This window comes from Rhinatrema bivittatum, chromosome 11 (genome assembly GCF_901001135.1).
Source record: "Rhinatrema bivittatum chromosome 11, aRhiBiv1.1, whole genome shotgun sequence".
Classification (NCBI taxonomy): Eukaryota; Metazoa; Chordata; class Amphibia; order Gymnophiona; family Rhinatrematidae; genus Rhinatrema; species Rhinatrema bivittatum.
In genome coordinates, this window is record NC_042625.1 from 51,409,462 (window position 1) to 51,426,848 (window position 17,387).

Consider the following 17,387-nt stretch of genomic DNA (forward strand, 5'->3'; position numbering starts at 1 on the left):
TTAATTTTCTATGTCCACTTCAGTTGCTTTTATGAGGTCATTCCCTGTATGTACCCAGATCAGCCCAGACTCCTGGATTTTGCCTCCCTCCAACAGATGGAGACAGAGAAAGTTTTACTGCCACTGCCATTTAACATGAGGTGCCACCTGCAGTCCCTCAGTATTTCTCTGTCTCCAGCAGGTGTGGAGGTGGTCTGAGATTAAAAAAAAAAAAAAGGGAAAGAAACCTCAAACATCCAGGTTTGCTTGCCTCCCAGGGGGTAATTAGGTCCTGGTGGGGCCATCCCCCCTGGTTTGTGAGGCAGACGAGCAAGGGGTTGGGGTTGTTGCTCGGTCCTTTGTCGCCGGACAGGGTAGAAAGCTGGAGATTCCATTTCCCTCACCCTGAAGGAGGGACAGAGCCTGCTGCCGGTCTTCTGTCAAGGGAAATGTTAATTTTTCTTTGATTCCTGGTTTAAAGTTTAAAATAAAAATAAGAAAAGACTAAGGAAGGGGTTGCCGAGGGACGGCAAGCTTTGCCCCAGTTCTTCCTCACAGGTGATCGGGCAGCTCTAGTCTTTTAGTTTCCTGTTCCTCTGGAGGTGTTTTAATTTGCTGCGGCTTGGCGCCACGTTCTCATGCCTCGCTGGTTGTGCTGCTCTGTTTGTGGAGACGCGCACACGCCGATGCTCCCGGTGTCTCTCCAGGGGAGGGTGAAAGTTGCTTCGGCCGGGTGCCGCGAGCCTAGGAGGCTTTGGTGGCAGTTGGTGGGCGAGCCCTTCCCGCTGAGCACGGGAATGGCGGCCATTTTATCCATATTTTGTCCCTTCTTCGTTGTCCACTGTGGTTAGGGCCTCCAGGGGAGGTCAGGAGGCTGAAGGGAATCAAGAGCCACGATTGCGAGATGGTTGAAAGAGGCTTTTAGCGCTGCATATATCTGTCATGGTCGCCCTGTCCCAGAGGGGCTAAGGGCGCATTCTACCCGTTCCCAGGCAGCCTCCTGGGCCGAGTGTCAGCAAGTTTTGCTGCAGGGTGGCTGCTTGGAAATCACTGCACACTTTCGCCAGGCACTACCATTTGGATGTCCAGGCCCCAGAGGCCATGGGCTTTGGTGAAAGTATGCTTTGAGTGGGACTCTCGCAGTCCTACCCCATTTAGGGAAGCTTTGGTACATCCCAGGAGTCTGGACTGATCTGGGTACGTTCAGGGAAAGGAAAATTGGTTCTTACCTCCTAATTTTCATTCCTGTAGTACCACAGATCAGTCCAGAGTCCCGCCCACTGGAGGAAAGGGAGATTTGGAGAGTCCATTCGATCTGTTTTTGTAATTACTCTGAAGAATGGCACAGGTTTTGTTAGTCCTACACAGGGTTTTGTGTGGGCTTGGTTATCTGTTCTCGTTTTCAACTTCCCTCTGTTTGTTCAGGGAATGTTAGTGGGTTTTTGTTTTTTATTTTGGGCTTGGGTACAGATCAATACTGAGGGACTGCAGGTGGCACCTTGTATTAAAAGGCAGTGTCAATAAAACTTTCTCTGTCTCCATCTGTTGGAGGGGAGTCTAAACGCAGGAGTCTGGACTGATCCTGTGGTGGTACAGGAATGAAAATTAGCAGGTAAGAACCAATTTTCCTTTGCATCCTCTTAGTATCTGAGTGGTGCCTGTCTGTATTTGGAAACTTCTGCTGAATCCCTGGGAAAGTGTCCAGAGTATTAGGGAAAATAATCTTCTGACAGATAAACTGGGATCTGTGGCATTTCACCAGAAAGCACACTGGGCAGAAGCTGGGTGGACCTCATAGTCCTTATCTGCCATCAGATTGCATGTTTTTCCATAAAACTCAGATGAGAAACTGCTGCTACCTTCAAGCATTGTAGGCAGGAAACTCTGCTGCCCTTGCATGAAGATGAAATGGTTAATTGCCCTAGAAACCTCCAGAGAGCTCACATCATTACACACCTAAGGCCCAGGAGAGAGCAAGTCATTCTCCCAACTCTTTCCTGAATTGCCCCTTGAACATGCTTCCACCAGTCTTGTGCTGCTTTTCATCCTACCATCGCACTACCAACCCCCAAAACACATGCACTTACCTGAGGCTGCATGGCATCCTGCCACTGCATTACTACCCCCACATACATAGGCTCCACTATGCACTCACCTGAAGCTGCTTGTGCTGCTCTTCATCCTATCACTGCACTACCAGCCCCCAACATACACATGTCCCCCCCACATACACTCACCTGAAGCTGCTTGTGCTGCTCTTCATCCTACCACTGCACTACCACCCCCCAACATACACATGTCCCCCCACATACACTCACCTGAAGCTGCTTCTGCATCCTACCACTGCACTACCACCCCCCTACACACACACATGTTCCCCCCACATACACTCAACTGAAGCTGCTTCTGCATCCTGCCACTGTACTACCACCCCCCCCAACACACACATGTCCCGCCCCACATACACTCACCTGAAGCTGCTTCTGCATCCTGCCACTGCACTACCACCCTCCAACATCCTACCCACCTGAGACTGCTTGTGCTGGTCTTCATCCTACCACTGCACTACCACCCCCCAACACACACATGGGCCCCCCCCCCCCCACATACACTCTCCTGAAGCTTCTTCTGCATCCTGCCACTGCACTACCACCCCCCAACACACACATGTCCCCCCACATACACTCACCTGAAGCTGCTTCTACATCCTGCCACTGCACTACCCACCCCCACGCCTCCCAACTCTTGCTCACCTGAGGCTTCATGTGCCTTTCTTCATCCTGCCACTGCTTTGCCTTCCTCCTCTGGTTATACCCACATTTACCTCCCTTCCCACCTCATGCCCATGTGTGGCTGCATATGACTTTCTTCATCCTGCCACACCCATGCACTCCCCCACTACCACCTTAACCGAGGCTGCATGTGGCTTTCTTCATTCTGCCACTGCACTGCCCTCTTACTTTGTTTACACCCACATACACCTCCCTCCCCACCTCATGCCCATGTGTGGCTGCATGTGCCTTTCTTCATCCTGCCAATGCACTGCCCTCTCTCCATTTATACACACATGCGTGCCCCCTTCCCCCCCCTTGCCTGAGGCTGCATGTGCCTTTCTTCATTCTGTCACTGCACTGCATTCTTGTTTTGCGATTACTTTTGTCTGTTGTCCCTCTGTCCTCAAAGATGATCACCGCAACTATGGCCCGAGGTGGGATGCAAATAAGACCACGGTTCCCGCCTGCCACTGCTGTGTCAGCCACGCCTCCAAGCTCCACCCCCTTGGGAGGACAGCAAATGCCACAGGTATTTAATGAGTCTGGGCGCACTGACTGGGAGAGCTCAAGGTGTGCTCACTCTGGGTTGTGTTAGCCGGTTAGCACCTGCAGCTTGTACACTTCCTCCTCTGCTCTAACCTCCTCTCTGCTCTGCTCCCAGACTCTTTATTATTATCCCAGTAGAACTCCACCTCTTTATAATTCTGGCAATGCTCAGCAGCCGGGGATCAGCAGATCTGCTTCGGTTCCTGGGTGAGAGCATTTGCTGATTTGAGTGACTTTGTATGGTCTCCTTAAGGATTCTGAGAAAATGGGAGTCTAGGGTAAATAAGGCTTTGTATCAGCACAATTCTTGTTTAAGAAAGTAGAGCAAATGGATGTAATTTTGTTTGAAAGTTTCTCATTTTGTACTATTAGCTTTTTTAAGCACATGCAGGTACAGTAACCTTTCTCATGAGTTCTTAGAGCCACTGCAGATCAGAAAGTAAAGTGTAACCTGTGGCACCTATGCCTAGAACTCCTTATTTGGTTCCCTGCCCAAGCAGTATTTTATGCTTCCCTGCCAAAAGTCCATTTTCAGCTGTTAGCAGTGCTTTGATGAGATTTCAAAGAACAGGTAATTATGGAATGACATCAGGACTGAGATCACAACTTCTTGTAATTTCTTTTTGATACTTGGACCTTCCATCTCAGGCCATTACAGCTTTAGACTGGTTCTAGAGTAGCCCAGACCTGCCCCACTAATCCGATAGCCAGCTGGATTTTCACGTTATCCCCAGCTGATATGCATTAGCATATGCCGGGTCTCCTCTATATTCATCAGGGATATATGAAAACCTCACCAGTATGGGAAGCATTCTGCAAGCCATCTGGCCATTGTACAGTTCTTTGACTCCTTATGTAGTGGGTAAAGGGTAGTGCATTTTGCCATCATGTGCTGCAAGTTCTGTCTGTGCTGCCCACTTCTCCCTGTCATGATGCCAACATGCTGCTTAATGGTTCACATGTTGCTAGCCTGATTAATAGCTCACAGATTGCTGCATCTAAATGATGGGCCACATGATACCAAGTTTTTGAGTCACACTTGTCAGCAAAAATGGCATGAGGCAGGTGGCACCTTGTAGACTAACCGGTTTATTCAGGCATGAGCTTTCAAGGACAGAGTCCACTTCGTCAGATGCATAAAGTATAGTACAGGCAATGGGTAATACATATGGGGATATGGTGGATGGGGAGGATACAGAACAAAGAGAAGGCATTGAATTAGGCAGTCAGTGTGTGGAAACAGAGTGTTAATAGCATTACCGTCCAGACTACTGACAACTGAGGTAAATGTGAAAAGTCAGAATGATCTGACAGCAGTTAAGTTCATATATAGTTGTAGTTTGCCATGAAGCCTTTGTCTCTGTTCAGACCTAGAGTGATGGTGTTAAGCTTCTTGATGAATTCCAATTCAGGAGTTTAGGAGTATGTCAAATTTTGAAGTTCCTTTTTAGAAGGATGGCAACTTTAAGGTCAGATAGAGAATGTCATGAAAGGCTGAAATGTCTCCTATTGGTTTCTGGAAGTTGAAGAATCCAACAAGGAAGGACAACAAAATTATTAATGTCCTTTATAACTTAAAACATTTTTTCCTAGCATGTAGCAGATGGACTCAGGACCAATGGGTATAGTGTACTCCTGATAGCAGTTGGAGACGGATCAGATTTCAATCTGACGTCAGTCCTAGTACATATACCCCTGCAGGAAGTGCAGCTCTTCAGTATTTTCCGTCTCCATTGTAGTTCGGGACTCTATGCACGCTCACACAGCGTTAGAGTAATTTATCAAAACAAGAAGAAATCTTACCTCTACAGACGAGCCCCGCTCTTCTGCGGTGATGCTCTTGGGTTCCTCCCCCAGTTGAGAATTCCCAAGGTGATTTCCGCGATCCCTCGGAGGTAAGCCTCGGTCCGGCGGCCGACCCTCGGCGTGGACCTAGCCCCCGACTTCGGGTGAGGCTGAGAGGCAACGGATGCAACTTCGAGCGCGGTGGTGAAGGTATTTCCCTCTCTCCCTGCAGCCGGAGACCAACCGGAACGAGACCGGGAAGCGCCGAGACAAGGTAAGGTAGAAATCTATTTAAAAGTCTCCGGTCTCCGAAGCTCGAAGAGCCGCACAGGTCACCATCCGGTGCCAGTGCCACCGGGTTGATCTGCCCTAGCAGGGCTAGACCCCGGTCAGATCCGAGGGTCCTCCCACGTGGAGACCCCCCAAGGAGGTCGCCATATTGTCCGCGTGGTCGCCGTCACCATCTTGACCTGTTCGCCGCCCCGACCTGTGCGCACAGAGGTGAGCCGTGCGCACAATGTCACGTGCCCAAGTACCGTGCGCACAAGCGACGCGCATAGCCACATGCTTACTGTGCCGGGCGCATAACTTTGGTCTGTGCGCACAACAGCGCGCTCATCTCTCTGAGTGCGTACCAAACCTACGCGCACAACTTCAACGCACCGGAGTGCATAACTAAGCCATCCGGGTCCTGTATTTTATACGCACAAGCCATGGCACCACCGGAGAAGAAGCTCAAGGCCTTTGCCCAGCATGCCACATTAGAGCTGCACAGCATGAGGAGGCCATGGCCCTGTGTATACAGTGCGAGGAGGCCCTGGGGGGTCCAGCCCATGGTCCTCCCCAGCCAATACCGGATTCCAGCTTCTCGAGCAGTACGCCGGACCTAGCACTCCCCAGCGGAAGCCTCCCTCAAACGGGGCTCCCCAGAAGCACAGCACCCCTTAATTTAGACCCAGTATCTATCTCCTGGGTGGAATTCTTCAAAGGCCTGCATACCTTCGTCCACATGCAGCCGGGGCCGCCGATAATACGACCACAGCCTCCGCCAGAGGACCTCAACATCCCGGGACCCTCTATGCCCAGAGAAGTGATTCCACCGTCCAGAAGCTCCACCTTCGGGGACACGGACAACTCAGATGAGGATTCAGAACCCCTGGAGGAAGGGGAACACCCCCAGGGACCGAATCCCACCAAACCATGAGGTGCTTTTTCACCATGGACGAGCTTCCAGACCTGGTCACACACAGCTTGAAAGAGCTCGCTATCCCGAGGAACCTAAGACGAATCCCCTTCTAGAAGGACTCCGTCAGACCTCCCGTCATTTCCCACTGTTACAAGCTGTCCAGCAGCTAATTGACCTGGAATGGGCGTGCCCTGGCAGCCATGTACCCTCTGGATCCAGCTGCCAAAGATCTCCTGGCATGTCCGAAAGTGGGTGCCATGGTCTGTGCGGTCTCGAAGTGCACTACTATCCCAGTTGAGGGAGGAGCAGTACTCAAGGATGCTCAAGACAGACATCTGGAATCCATCCTCAAACAGTCTTTTGACGTCTCCGCTGTGCCGTGGTGACACATGCCTGCTTATCACAGACCAGGAACAACACTCCCGGGGAAGCCCTGGAACCAGCAGTATCATTCCGCACGGATGCTGCTTCTGATCTGGTGCACACTGCAGCTAGAGGCATGTCATCAGCCATGGTGGCCAGAAGACAACTCTGGCTCCGAAGCTGGTCGGCCGATGCATCGTCCAAAACAAGACTCTTAAGGATGCCATTCAAGGGAACTCTTCTGTTCGGAAGTGAACTAGAGAAGCTAGCCAACAAATGGGGCGAATCCCCAATGCCGCGACTACTGGAGGACAGGAATAAGAGAAACCAGCGACCCTTCCCCTGAATTTCCAGGGGCAGAGAATCACAGCGCTTCAACCCATACAGAAACACATATCAAGCGGCTCACCCCGCAGGCAGGAGCCAGTCCTTTCGGAACAGGCACAACAAAAGGGGAGCCGGCTCTGGCCCAGGTCCCAGCCGCACCCCACTATGAAAATCAGCTGACCGTCCAAAGGAAGAAGCCATAGGGGGCAGACTTGCCCTATTCTACCAAAGATGGGTCAAGATAACTTCAGACAAGTGGGTCCTAGCTATCATTCGAGAGGGATATTACCTGGATTTCCACCACCTCCCTCCGGACAAGTTTGTGGAATCCCCTTGCCACGACCCTTCCAAGAGGATGGCAGTGGAAGCTACACTGACCAGGTTACTAGCCTTAGAGGCTATAACACCGGTGCCCGCACAACAAATAAATACTGAACATTATTCCATTTATTTTATCGTTCCTAATCCTGGACCTCAAGTCGGTTAACCGCCACCTGAAGATCCCTCGCTTCTGCATGGAAACCCTACGCTCGGTAATAAGGGCGATTCAAGCCGGAGAGTTCCTTACATCCCTGGACCTGTCGGAAGCCTACCTACACATTCTGGTCCATCAAGAGCATCAGCATTTTCTGCGCTTCACGATCCTGGATCACCACTACCAGTTCCGGGCGCAACCATTCGGGTTAGCCACAGCTCCCCAGATGTTCACCAAAATCATGGTGATAGTGGCAGCAACACTGAGGAAGGAAGGAATCCTCGTACACCCTTATCTGGATGATTGGCTGATCAGGGCAAAATCCCCAGAGGAACGTCACCAGGCGACCAACAGAGTTAAAACTACTGGAGAGCCTCAGGTGGGTGGTCAACACAAACTAGATCTGACTGCAGCCCTCCCACTCTCTAGAATACCTGGGAGTTTGGTTCAACACCAAACAAGACAAGGTCATCCTAACACCAACACGGAGATCAAAACTAATGACCCAGTTGTGAACTCTGTTGAGCGAGCTTCGTCCCATGGCATGGGACTAGCTCCAAGTCCTCGGCCTCATGGCATCCACACTGGAAGTAGTGCCATGGGCAAGAGCTCACATGAGACTCCTACAGCGCTCCCTGCTATCACGATGGAATCCGCTGTCCCAGAACTACACCGTACGTCTTCAGCTCCCAGACAAAGTTCGGACCCATCTACGATGGTGGCTACAAGAAGGCCATTTGAGCTGGGGAGTGGGGCTATCCTCACCGACCTGGATTCTGCTCACCATGGACGCCAGCCTACAAGGATGGGGAGCACACTGCCAGGAGCTAACCGCCCAGGGGCGGTTAGCTCCTGGGCGGTTAGCTTGGCCATTGAGAGGCCATTGAGATGACTCGCCTGAGGAAGAGCGGATACTCAGGGGCAGTAATTGACACCCTGCTCCGATCACGTAAGTTCTCCACATCCCTAACATACATAAGGATTTGGAGAGTATTCGAAGCCTGGTGTGAGGACCGAGACATCATCCCACACTCAGTCAAAATTCCCACAATTTTGGAATTCCTGCAGAACAGCCTACAGAAGGGATTGTCTCTCAACTCCATCAACGTACAGGTGGCTGCGTTGTCATGCTACGGAACCAAGAGTGAGGACGGCAGCCTAGCCTCTCACCCGGATGTCTCCCGCTTCCTGAAAGGAGTCAAGCAGATCCGACCACCCCTAAAGTGGCCGGTATCTCTATGGAACCTCAACCTGGTCCTAGATTTCTTAGCAGGAGCCTCCTTCAGACCCCTTCGCGACCTTTTCTCTCCATCTATTAACATTGAAAACAGCCTTCCTGGTGGTAGTCTGTTTGGCCCGTCGTATCTCCGAGCTACAAGCACTGTCGTGCTGGGAGCCGTTCCTCAGACTCACTCCAGGAAGCATCCAGTTACGCATGGTCCCATCCTTCCTTCCCAAAGTGGTTTTTCACTTCCATCTCAACCAAACCATCTCACTTCCATCGCCGATTGAGCATAAAAATTCAGAAGAATCTCGCCGCCTGCGCCACCTCAACGTCGGCAGACTCCTAGTTCGATACCTGGAAAGGTCGGAATCCGTACGAAAGACAGACCACCTATTCGTCCTTCACAGCGGGAAGAAACAAGGAGAAGTGGCCTCGCGGGCAACCATAGCCCGCTGGATCAAAGACATTATCAAGGCGGCCTCCGTAGAAGCAGGCAAGCCGCCGCCTTTGCAAGTCAAGGCCCATTCCACTAGAGCCCAGGCAGTGTCCTGGGCAGAAACCAAGATGCTGTCACCCGCCGAGATCTGTTGGGTGGCTAAATGGTCCTCCATCCACACCTTCTCCAGGTTCTACTGCCTGGATGTTCAGGCTCGAGAGGACTGCAAGGGCAGTACTAAGTGGACCACGGACAGCCTCCCACCCGGTTCGAGAGTAGCTTTTAATCATCCCATTGGTCCTGAGTCCATCTGCTACACGCTAGGAAATGGAGAAATTACTTACCTGATAATTTCATTTTCCTTAGTGTAGACAGATGGACTCAGCATCCCACCCACGGCTGCCGTCATTCATGGAATTCTCGAGCGACATCCCCGAGAGCGAGTTATTCACGGGTAAGTCATGCTTTCCTCCAATTAGGACACCCACCCTACAGGGTGTCGACGTTTCTCAGTTGAGGGCACTGGCGGTCTCCAGCTATAACCAATTCAGGTTAATCAAATTAACCAAGTTATAAAGTTAATCAAGTTATCCAAGTTATTCAAGTTATCCAGTCATGCATATATCCACAATTGCTTTTCAAGGAGAATACTGAAGAGCTGCACTTCCTGCAAGGGTAGATGTACTAGGACTGAAGTCAGATTGAAATCTGATCAGTCTCCAACTGCTATCAGGAGTACACTGTACCCATTGGTCCTGAGTCCATCTGTCTACACTAAGGAAAATGAAATTATCAGGTAAGTAATTTATCCATTATTGTATGTCAGGCAAATGTGTCAGCGTACCAACGTAGTTAACAGAAGCTTCACGATCCCCCAACACGGGCCGTGTTTTGAAAAACTGCATCGGGAGGAAACCCAGGACAATCAATAGGGATCAAAAAGTGTTTAGGAGGCAAATTATGTCAAGGCCGAAAATCCTCAAAAGCAGAGAACTGTTAAAAATGTAAAAGAATACTTGTTAACCTATCAGCTTCACCAAATCTTTAGAATTTTAATTCAGGATAAATCAACACTAATTTTGTCAGGAATGTGAGAAAACGCTAACAGGATTTCCCTTGTCTGTTTTTGAGGATTTTCAGCCTCGACATAATTTGCCTCCTAAAAACCTTTTGATCCCTATTGATTATCCTGGGTTCCCTCCCGACGCAGTTTTTCGAATCACGGCCCGTGTCGGGGGGGGGGGGGGGGGACGGACTGTGAAGTTTCTGTTATCTACGTTGGTATGCTGACACATTTGCCTGACATACAATAAAAATGTTTTAAGTTATAAAGGACATTAATAATTTTGTTGTCCTTCCTTGTTGGATTCTTCATTGATTCTTTTTGGTTGGACTGTTTGCCCTTGTTGCTTGGTTTCTGGAACTTGCCATTTCTAATGTCAGATTTATGGCCATTTATTCTTTTCCTTGGGGATTAACCTATTTGTCCTATGTAGACAGCAGAGGGACATTGCTGGCAGGTGAATACATATATTACATTGGAAGATAAGCAGGTGAATGAACACTTGATGTTATAGTTGATGTTCTTGGGTCCTGTGATGGTGTTGCCTGGGTTAATATGTGGACAGAGTTGCAATATGGGTTTCTGCTCTTCTTCCAATGTAATATATGCCAGCAATGCCCCTCTGCTATCTACATAGAACAAACAGATTAATCCCTAAGGAAAAGAATAAATGGCCATAAATCTGACACTAAAAATGGTAACATCCAGAAACTAGAAGTAGAGAATGGCCTGGAAATCTGAATTGTTCTATCTGACCTTAAGGTTGCCATATTCCTAAAAAGGAACTTCAAAGGTTGCCATACTCCTAAACTGCTGAATTGGAACTCATCAAAAAATACCATTACCCTAGGTCTGTACAGAGACAAAGGCTTCATGGCATACTACAACTATCTATGAACTTAACTGTTCTCACAAGACAAGCAGGATGGTAGTCCTCACATATGGGTGACATCATCAGGATGGAGCCCAATCACGGAAAACTTCTGTCAAAGTTTCCAGAACTTTGACTGGCCCCTACTGGGCATGCCCAGCATGGCACTAACCCTGCAGCCAGCAGGGGTCCCCCTTCAGTCTTCTTTTTTCCACACAGCAGTAGCCTTGCGGTTTAGGAGCTCTGAAGAGATTCCTGACAGGAATTTTCCTCACGGAGTTAATTAAACTTAAATTGCCCCACAGGGGTCCCCCCTCTAACTTTTCTCAGGCCGCGGTACTCCGGTAAGTTTTTGACAGTCTTTCGTCGATTACCGTCGAGTTTGGCCCTCGCAGCCTACTGGCCGTCGACCATACCGCAGCTCGATTTTTTTTCTATGGCCATGGCGTCGGGGTTTCGTCTGTGCTCGGACTGTACTCGTACCATGTCTATCACAGACCCTCATGGAGCCTGTGTAATGTGTTTAGGCCGTGAGCATGGTGTCCTGACTTGCACCAAATGTGCCCTCATGACACCAAAAGGTTGCAAAGCCAGAATGGAGAAGATGGGACTCCTCTTCCGTGCTCACACCCCGACGCCGTCCATCGCATCGACGTCATCGGAACCGGCACCATCGAAGTCACACCAGCATCGACCTCCGTCCGGTGACCATCCGCCATCGACATCTTCACGGCCATCGACTCCCGTTACTCCCCCTCAAGATCGAGGGGATCGTAGGGAGAAACATCGCCATCGGCATTGTAAGTCTCGGACCGTCAAGGGAGCAAAATCATCGACCTCGCCACCGTCCGAGCCACCATCAAAGAAGCCCCGTCCAGAAATGGCACCGACCATTCCTGTGACCGGGACATCGAGGCCACCCTCACCCGATCGGGGTTTGGGAGTCGCGATTCCACCTGTAAAGGTGGTCCCTCCGACTGTGCCTCCACCTCCCTCTTCTGTTACGGAGCCGGGGCTGCTTGCTCCAGGTCTCCGGGAAGAACTGGATCGGCTGGTCCGGGAGGCCATCGACAAGGCGATGCAATGGCTCCAGGTTCCTCCGGCACAGAGAGTGGAACCGGTCACCGACCCGATGACAGCAGCGCTGGCACCACTGCTATCCCGGATGGAGGCGCTCATGACCGCCCTTCCACTGGTGATTCCCGGGTCTCCGATGGTTCCGGTGCGCTCCCCGTTAACAGCTTCATCGGGAGGAGAAACACCGTTCCGCATTCCTCCTTCGGGAGTATTGCCTCAGCCATTGATGCCAATTCGTCCCTCGCCACCGATTCATTCATCGGGAGCGATACGCACATCGGCGCCATCGATGTCTTCAGTACCGGCACCGATGCCTTCCAGGCCGTCCACGGTACCCCCGGCGATTCCTTCGATTTTCTCGGAGCCTCAGCCGGGGCCTTCCAACCCCCTTCTCGTCCTACAGGTCAGTCTGCTGATCCTTATGACACCTGGGGTGATGATACTTCCACAGACACAGATGACTTACCTTCACCTCCCTCTCCTACTGAAAGTAGAAAGCGTTCTCCTCCAGAGGACCTTTCTTTCATTAATTTTGTGAAGGAAATGTCTGAGTTGGTCCCTTTTCAGCTTCAGATGGAGCAGGATGATAGGCACCAGATGATGGAGCTCCTCCAATTCCTGGATGCCCCTAAAGTGATCACTTCTATTCCCGTTCATCAAGTTCTTCTTGACCTCCTCAAAAAGAACTGGGAAAACCCAGGATCCATAGCCTCAGTCCATAGAAAAGCTGACACTACTTATTTAGTACAGTCAGCCCTCGGCTTTCAAAAATCTCAGCTCGACCACCACTCAGTTGTGGTGGAATCGGCTCAAAAGAAAGCAAAAAGGACGAAGCCTCACTCATCTACCCCTCCTGTTAAGGAACACAAGTTCCTAGACAATATTGGTCGACAAGTGTTCCAAGGGGCCATGCTCATCTCCAGAATTGCTGCTTACCAGCTGTATATGACCCAATACAATAGGGTCATTTTCAAGCAGATACAGGACTTCTCTGAAACCCTGCCTGACCAATTCCAACAACAGCTTCAAATCCTTGTCAACAAAGGGTTTGAGGCAGGAAAGCATGAGATACGAACAGCTTACGATATCTTCGACACCTCTACTAGAGTGTCTGCAGCTGCCATTTCGGCAAGACGATGGGCCTGGCTCAAATCTTCTGACTTTCGGCCAGAAGTACAAGACAGGCTATCTGACCTACCATGTGTAGGAGACAATCTGTTCGGTGAACAGATCCAGCAAATAGTGGCTGAATTAAAGGACCATCATGAGACACTTAAACAGCTCTCATCGATACCTTCCGACTTCCCCTCAAGACAGCCCTTTAGGAAGGACTCTAAGAAGTCATTCTTCCATCCAAGGAAGTACTATCCTCCACCAGCAAGGTCCCGAACTACGAGGCCTTCCCAAAAACCTCAACCTTGCCAGGCCCGGAAGCAAAAGCCGCAAGCAGCTCCTCAGCCGGGGCCTGCTTCAGGTTTTTGACTTTCACTTGGAGAGCAGCAGCCTGATTCCTCTGCCAAGCATAGCAGTGGGAGGTTGATTGTGCCACTTTCACGGCATGTGGCAATCAATCACAACCGACCAATGGGTGCTAGCAATCATTGCTCAGGGTTACCACCTAAACTTTCTTGCTCTTCCACCGGACTCACCACCTCTGCAAGCATGGAGAGTATCCGACCATTCTGTCCTACTGGAGGAGGAGGTTTCCCTTCTTCTCCAGTTAAGAGCAGTAGAACCCGTCCCTCTCTCGCAGCAAGGCCTAGGGTTCTATTCCCAGTACTTTTTGATCCCCAAAAAATCCGGGGGAGTGTGTCCAATTCTGGACCTACATGCTCTCAACAAGTACCTACAGCGAGAAAAGTTCAAGATGGTAACCTTGGGCTCGCTTCTACCTCTTCTGCAAAGAGGAGACTGGCTCTGCTCTCTAGATCTTCAGGACGCATACACACACATTGCGATAGCTCCAGCTTATTGCAAGTACCTCAGGTTTTTAGTAGGCCCAAAGCACTATCAATACCGCGTACTTCCGTTCGGCCTAGCATCGGCACCACGAGTCTTTACCAAATGTCTCGTGGTGGTTGCAGCTTTTCTCAGGAAAGAAGGTGTTCACGTCTACCCCTATCTGGACGACTGATTAATCAGGGCTCCAACCCAGCAAGCCGCTCGGCAAAACGATTACCGGCATGGTTAAAAGGGGAGGTGAAAGAAGCTATTTTAGCCAAAAGATCTTCATTCAAAAATTGGAAGAAGGATCCAACAGAAGAAAATAGGATAAAGCATAAACATTGGCAAGTTAAATGTAAGACATTGATAAGACAGGCTAAGAGAGAATTTGAAAAGAAGTTGGCTGTAGAGGCAAAAACTCACAGTAAAAACTTTTTTAAATATATCCTTTTTTAAATATATCCAAAGCGGAAAGCCTGTGAGGGAGTCAGTTGGACCGTTAGATGATCGAGGGGTTAAAGGGGCACTTAGAGAAGATAAGGCCATCGCGGAAAGATTAAATGATTTCTTTGCTTCGGTGTTTACTGAAGAGGATGTTGGGGAGGTACCCGTAATGGAGAAGGTTTTCATGGGTAATGATTCAGATGGACTGAATCAAATCACGGTGAACCTAGAAGATGTGGTAGGCCTGATTGACAAACTGAAGAGTAGTAAATCACCTGGACCGGATGGTATACACCCCAGAGTTCTGAAGGAACTAAAAAATGAAATTTCAGACCTATTAGTAAAAATTTGTAACTTATCATTAAAATCATACATTGTACCTGAAGACTGGAGGATAGCAAATGTAACCCCAATATTTAAAAAGGGCTCCAGGGGCGATCCGGGAAACTACAGACCGGTTAGCCTGACTTCAGTGCCAGGAAAAATAGTGGAAAGTGTTCTAAACATCAAAATCACAGAACATATAGAAAGACATGGTTTAATGGAACAAAGTCAGCATGGCTTTACCCAGGGCAAGTCTTGCCTCACAAATCTGCTTCACGTTTTTGAAGGAGTTAATAAACATGTGGATAAAGGTGAACCGGTAGATATAGTATACTTGGATTTTCAGAAGGCGTTTGACAAAGTTCCTCATGAGAGGCTTCTAGGAAAAGTAAAAAGTCATGGGATAGGTGGTGATGTCCTTTCGTGGATTGCAAACTGGCTAAAAGACAGGAAACAGAGAGTAGGATTAAATGGGCAATTTTCTCAGTGGAAGGGAGTGGACAGTGGAGTGCCTCAGGGATCTGTATTGGGACCCTTACTGTTCAATATATTTATAAATGATCTGGAAAGAAATACGACGAGTGAGATAATCAAATTTGCAGATGACACAAAATTGTTCAGAGTAGTTAAATCACAAGCAGATTGTGATAAATTGCAGGAAGACCTTGTGAGACTGGAAAATTGGGCATCCAAATGGCAGATGAAGTTCAATGTGGATAAGTGCAAGGTGATGCATATAGGGAAAAATAACCTATGCTATAATTACACGATGTTGGGTTCCATATTAGGTGCTACAACCCAAGAAAGAGATCTAGGTGTCATAGTGGATAACACATTGAAATCGTCGGTTCAGCGTGCTGCGGCAGTCAAAAAAGCAAACAGAATGTTGGGAATTATTAGAAAAGGAATGATGAATAAAACGGAAAATGTCATAATGCCTCTGTATCGCTCCATGGTGAGACCGCACCTTGAATACTGTGTACAATTCTGGTCGCTGCATCTCAAAAAAGATATAATTGCGATGGAGAAGGTACAGAGAAGGGCTACCAAAATGATAAGGGGAATGGAACAACTCCCCTATGAGGAAAGACTAAAGAGGTTAGGACTTTTCAGCTTGGAGAAGAGACGACTGAGGTGGGGATATGATAGAGGTGTTTAAAATCATTAGAGGTCTAGAACGGGTAGATGTGAATCGGTTATTTACTCTTTCGGATAGTAGAAAGACTAGGGGACACTCCATGAAGTTAGCACGGGGCACATTTAAAACTAATCGAGAAAGTTCTTTTTTACTCAACGCACAATTAAACTCTGGAATTTGTTGCCAGAGAATGTGGTTCGTGCAGTTAGTATAGCTGTGTTTAAAAAAGGATTGGATAAGTTCTTGGAGGAGAAGTCCATTACCTGCTATTAAGTTCACTTAGAGAATAGCCACTGCCATTAGCAATGGTTACATGGAATAGACTTAGTTTTTGGGTACTTGCCAGGTTCTTATGGCCTGGATTGGCCACTGTTGGAAACAGGATGCTGGGCTTGATGGACCCTTGGTCTGACCCAGTATGGCATTTTCTTATGTTCTTATGTTCTTATGTCCCTTGATTTGACCCTACACACTCTAATTTCTCTAGGATTTCTCGTCAATTACGAAAAATCCTATTTAGTCCAATCTCAAACCTTGTCGTTCATTGGGGCAGACTTGGACACCTTGCAGGCAAAAGCCTTTCTACCTCAACAACGACGAGCGCTAACCCTCGTGTCTCTCGCTCACCAGTTGCAGTCTCAGCATACAGCAACAGCTCGCCAATTCCTTGTCCTTTTAGGACACATGGCGTCCTCAGTCCATGTCACACCAATGGCCCGCCTGGCCATGAGGCTCATGCATTGGACTCTGAGGTCACAATGGAATCAAGCTGTTCAGCCTCTGTCGACCATTGTCCACATCACCGACTCACTCCGGCTGTCTCTCGCCTGGTGGAAAGATCACAACAATCTCCTCCAGGGACTGCCCTTTCAAGTGCCAGATCCTCAACTCATTCTCACCACCGATGCTTCCAACCTCGGGTGGGGAGCCCACATAGACACTCTACAGACATAAGGGTCTTGGTCTCCAGGGGAAGCCAAACATCAAATAAACTTCCTAGAACTTCGAGCAATGCGATATGCTCTCAGGGCTTTTCAGGAACGCCTGTCAAATCACGTCATCCTGATTCAGACGGACAACCAGGTGGCCATGTGGTACATCAACAAGCAGGGAGGCACAGGCTCCTTCCTTCTGTGTCAGGAAGCTGCGCAGATTTGGTCGGAAGCGCTCTCCCACTCGATGTACCTACTTGCCGGGAGTGGACAATGTCTTGGCAGACAAACTGAGTCGCGTCTTCCAGCCACACGAGTGGTCTCTCAACCCCTCGGTAGCGACCTCAATCTTTCGCCAATGGGGATAACTCCAGACGGACCTCTTTGTGTCCCCTCAGAAACACAAAGTGGACAATTACTGCTCCCTCATTCGGAGCGAGCGCTCTCAGCCCAGAGATGCATTCTCCCTCTCGTGGGCAACCGGTCTGCTCTATGCAT

The 17,387-nt window shown here is 49.3% G+C and overlaps 1 protein-coding gene across 4 annotated transcripts in view; it reads left to right on the top strand.

Moving 5' to 3' along the window:
* The window catches only part of MED15 (mediator complex subunit 15), a 211,183-nt gene that overhangs the window by 77,161 nt on the left and 116,635 nt on the right, over positions 1–17,387 (top strand). For 3 of the 4 annotated variants that reach the window (XM_029571062.1, XM_029571059.1, XM_029571060.1), the window contains exon 9: positions 3,163–3,282. The exons of the other annotated variant lie outside the window; for it this stretch is intronic. In XM_029571062.1, the coding sequence (XP_029426922.1) occupies positions 3,163–3,282 (120 nt within the window). The remainder of the gene's footprint in view (positions 1–3,162; positions 3,283–17,387) is intronic. 4 annotated transcript variants of the gene reach the window in all.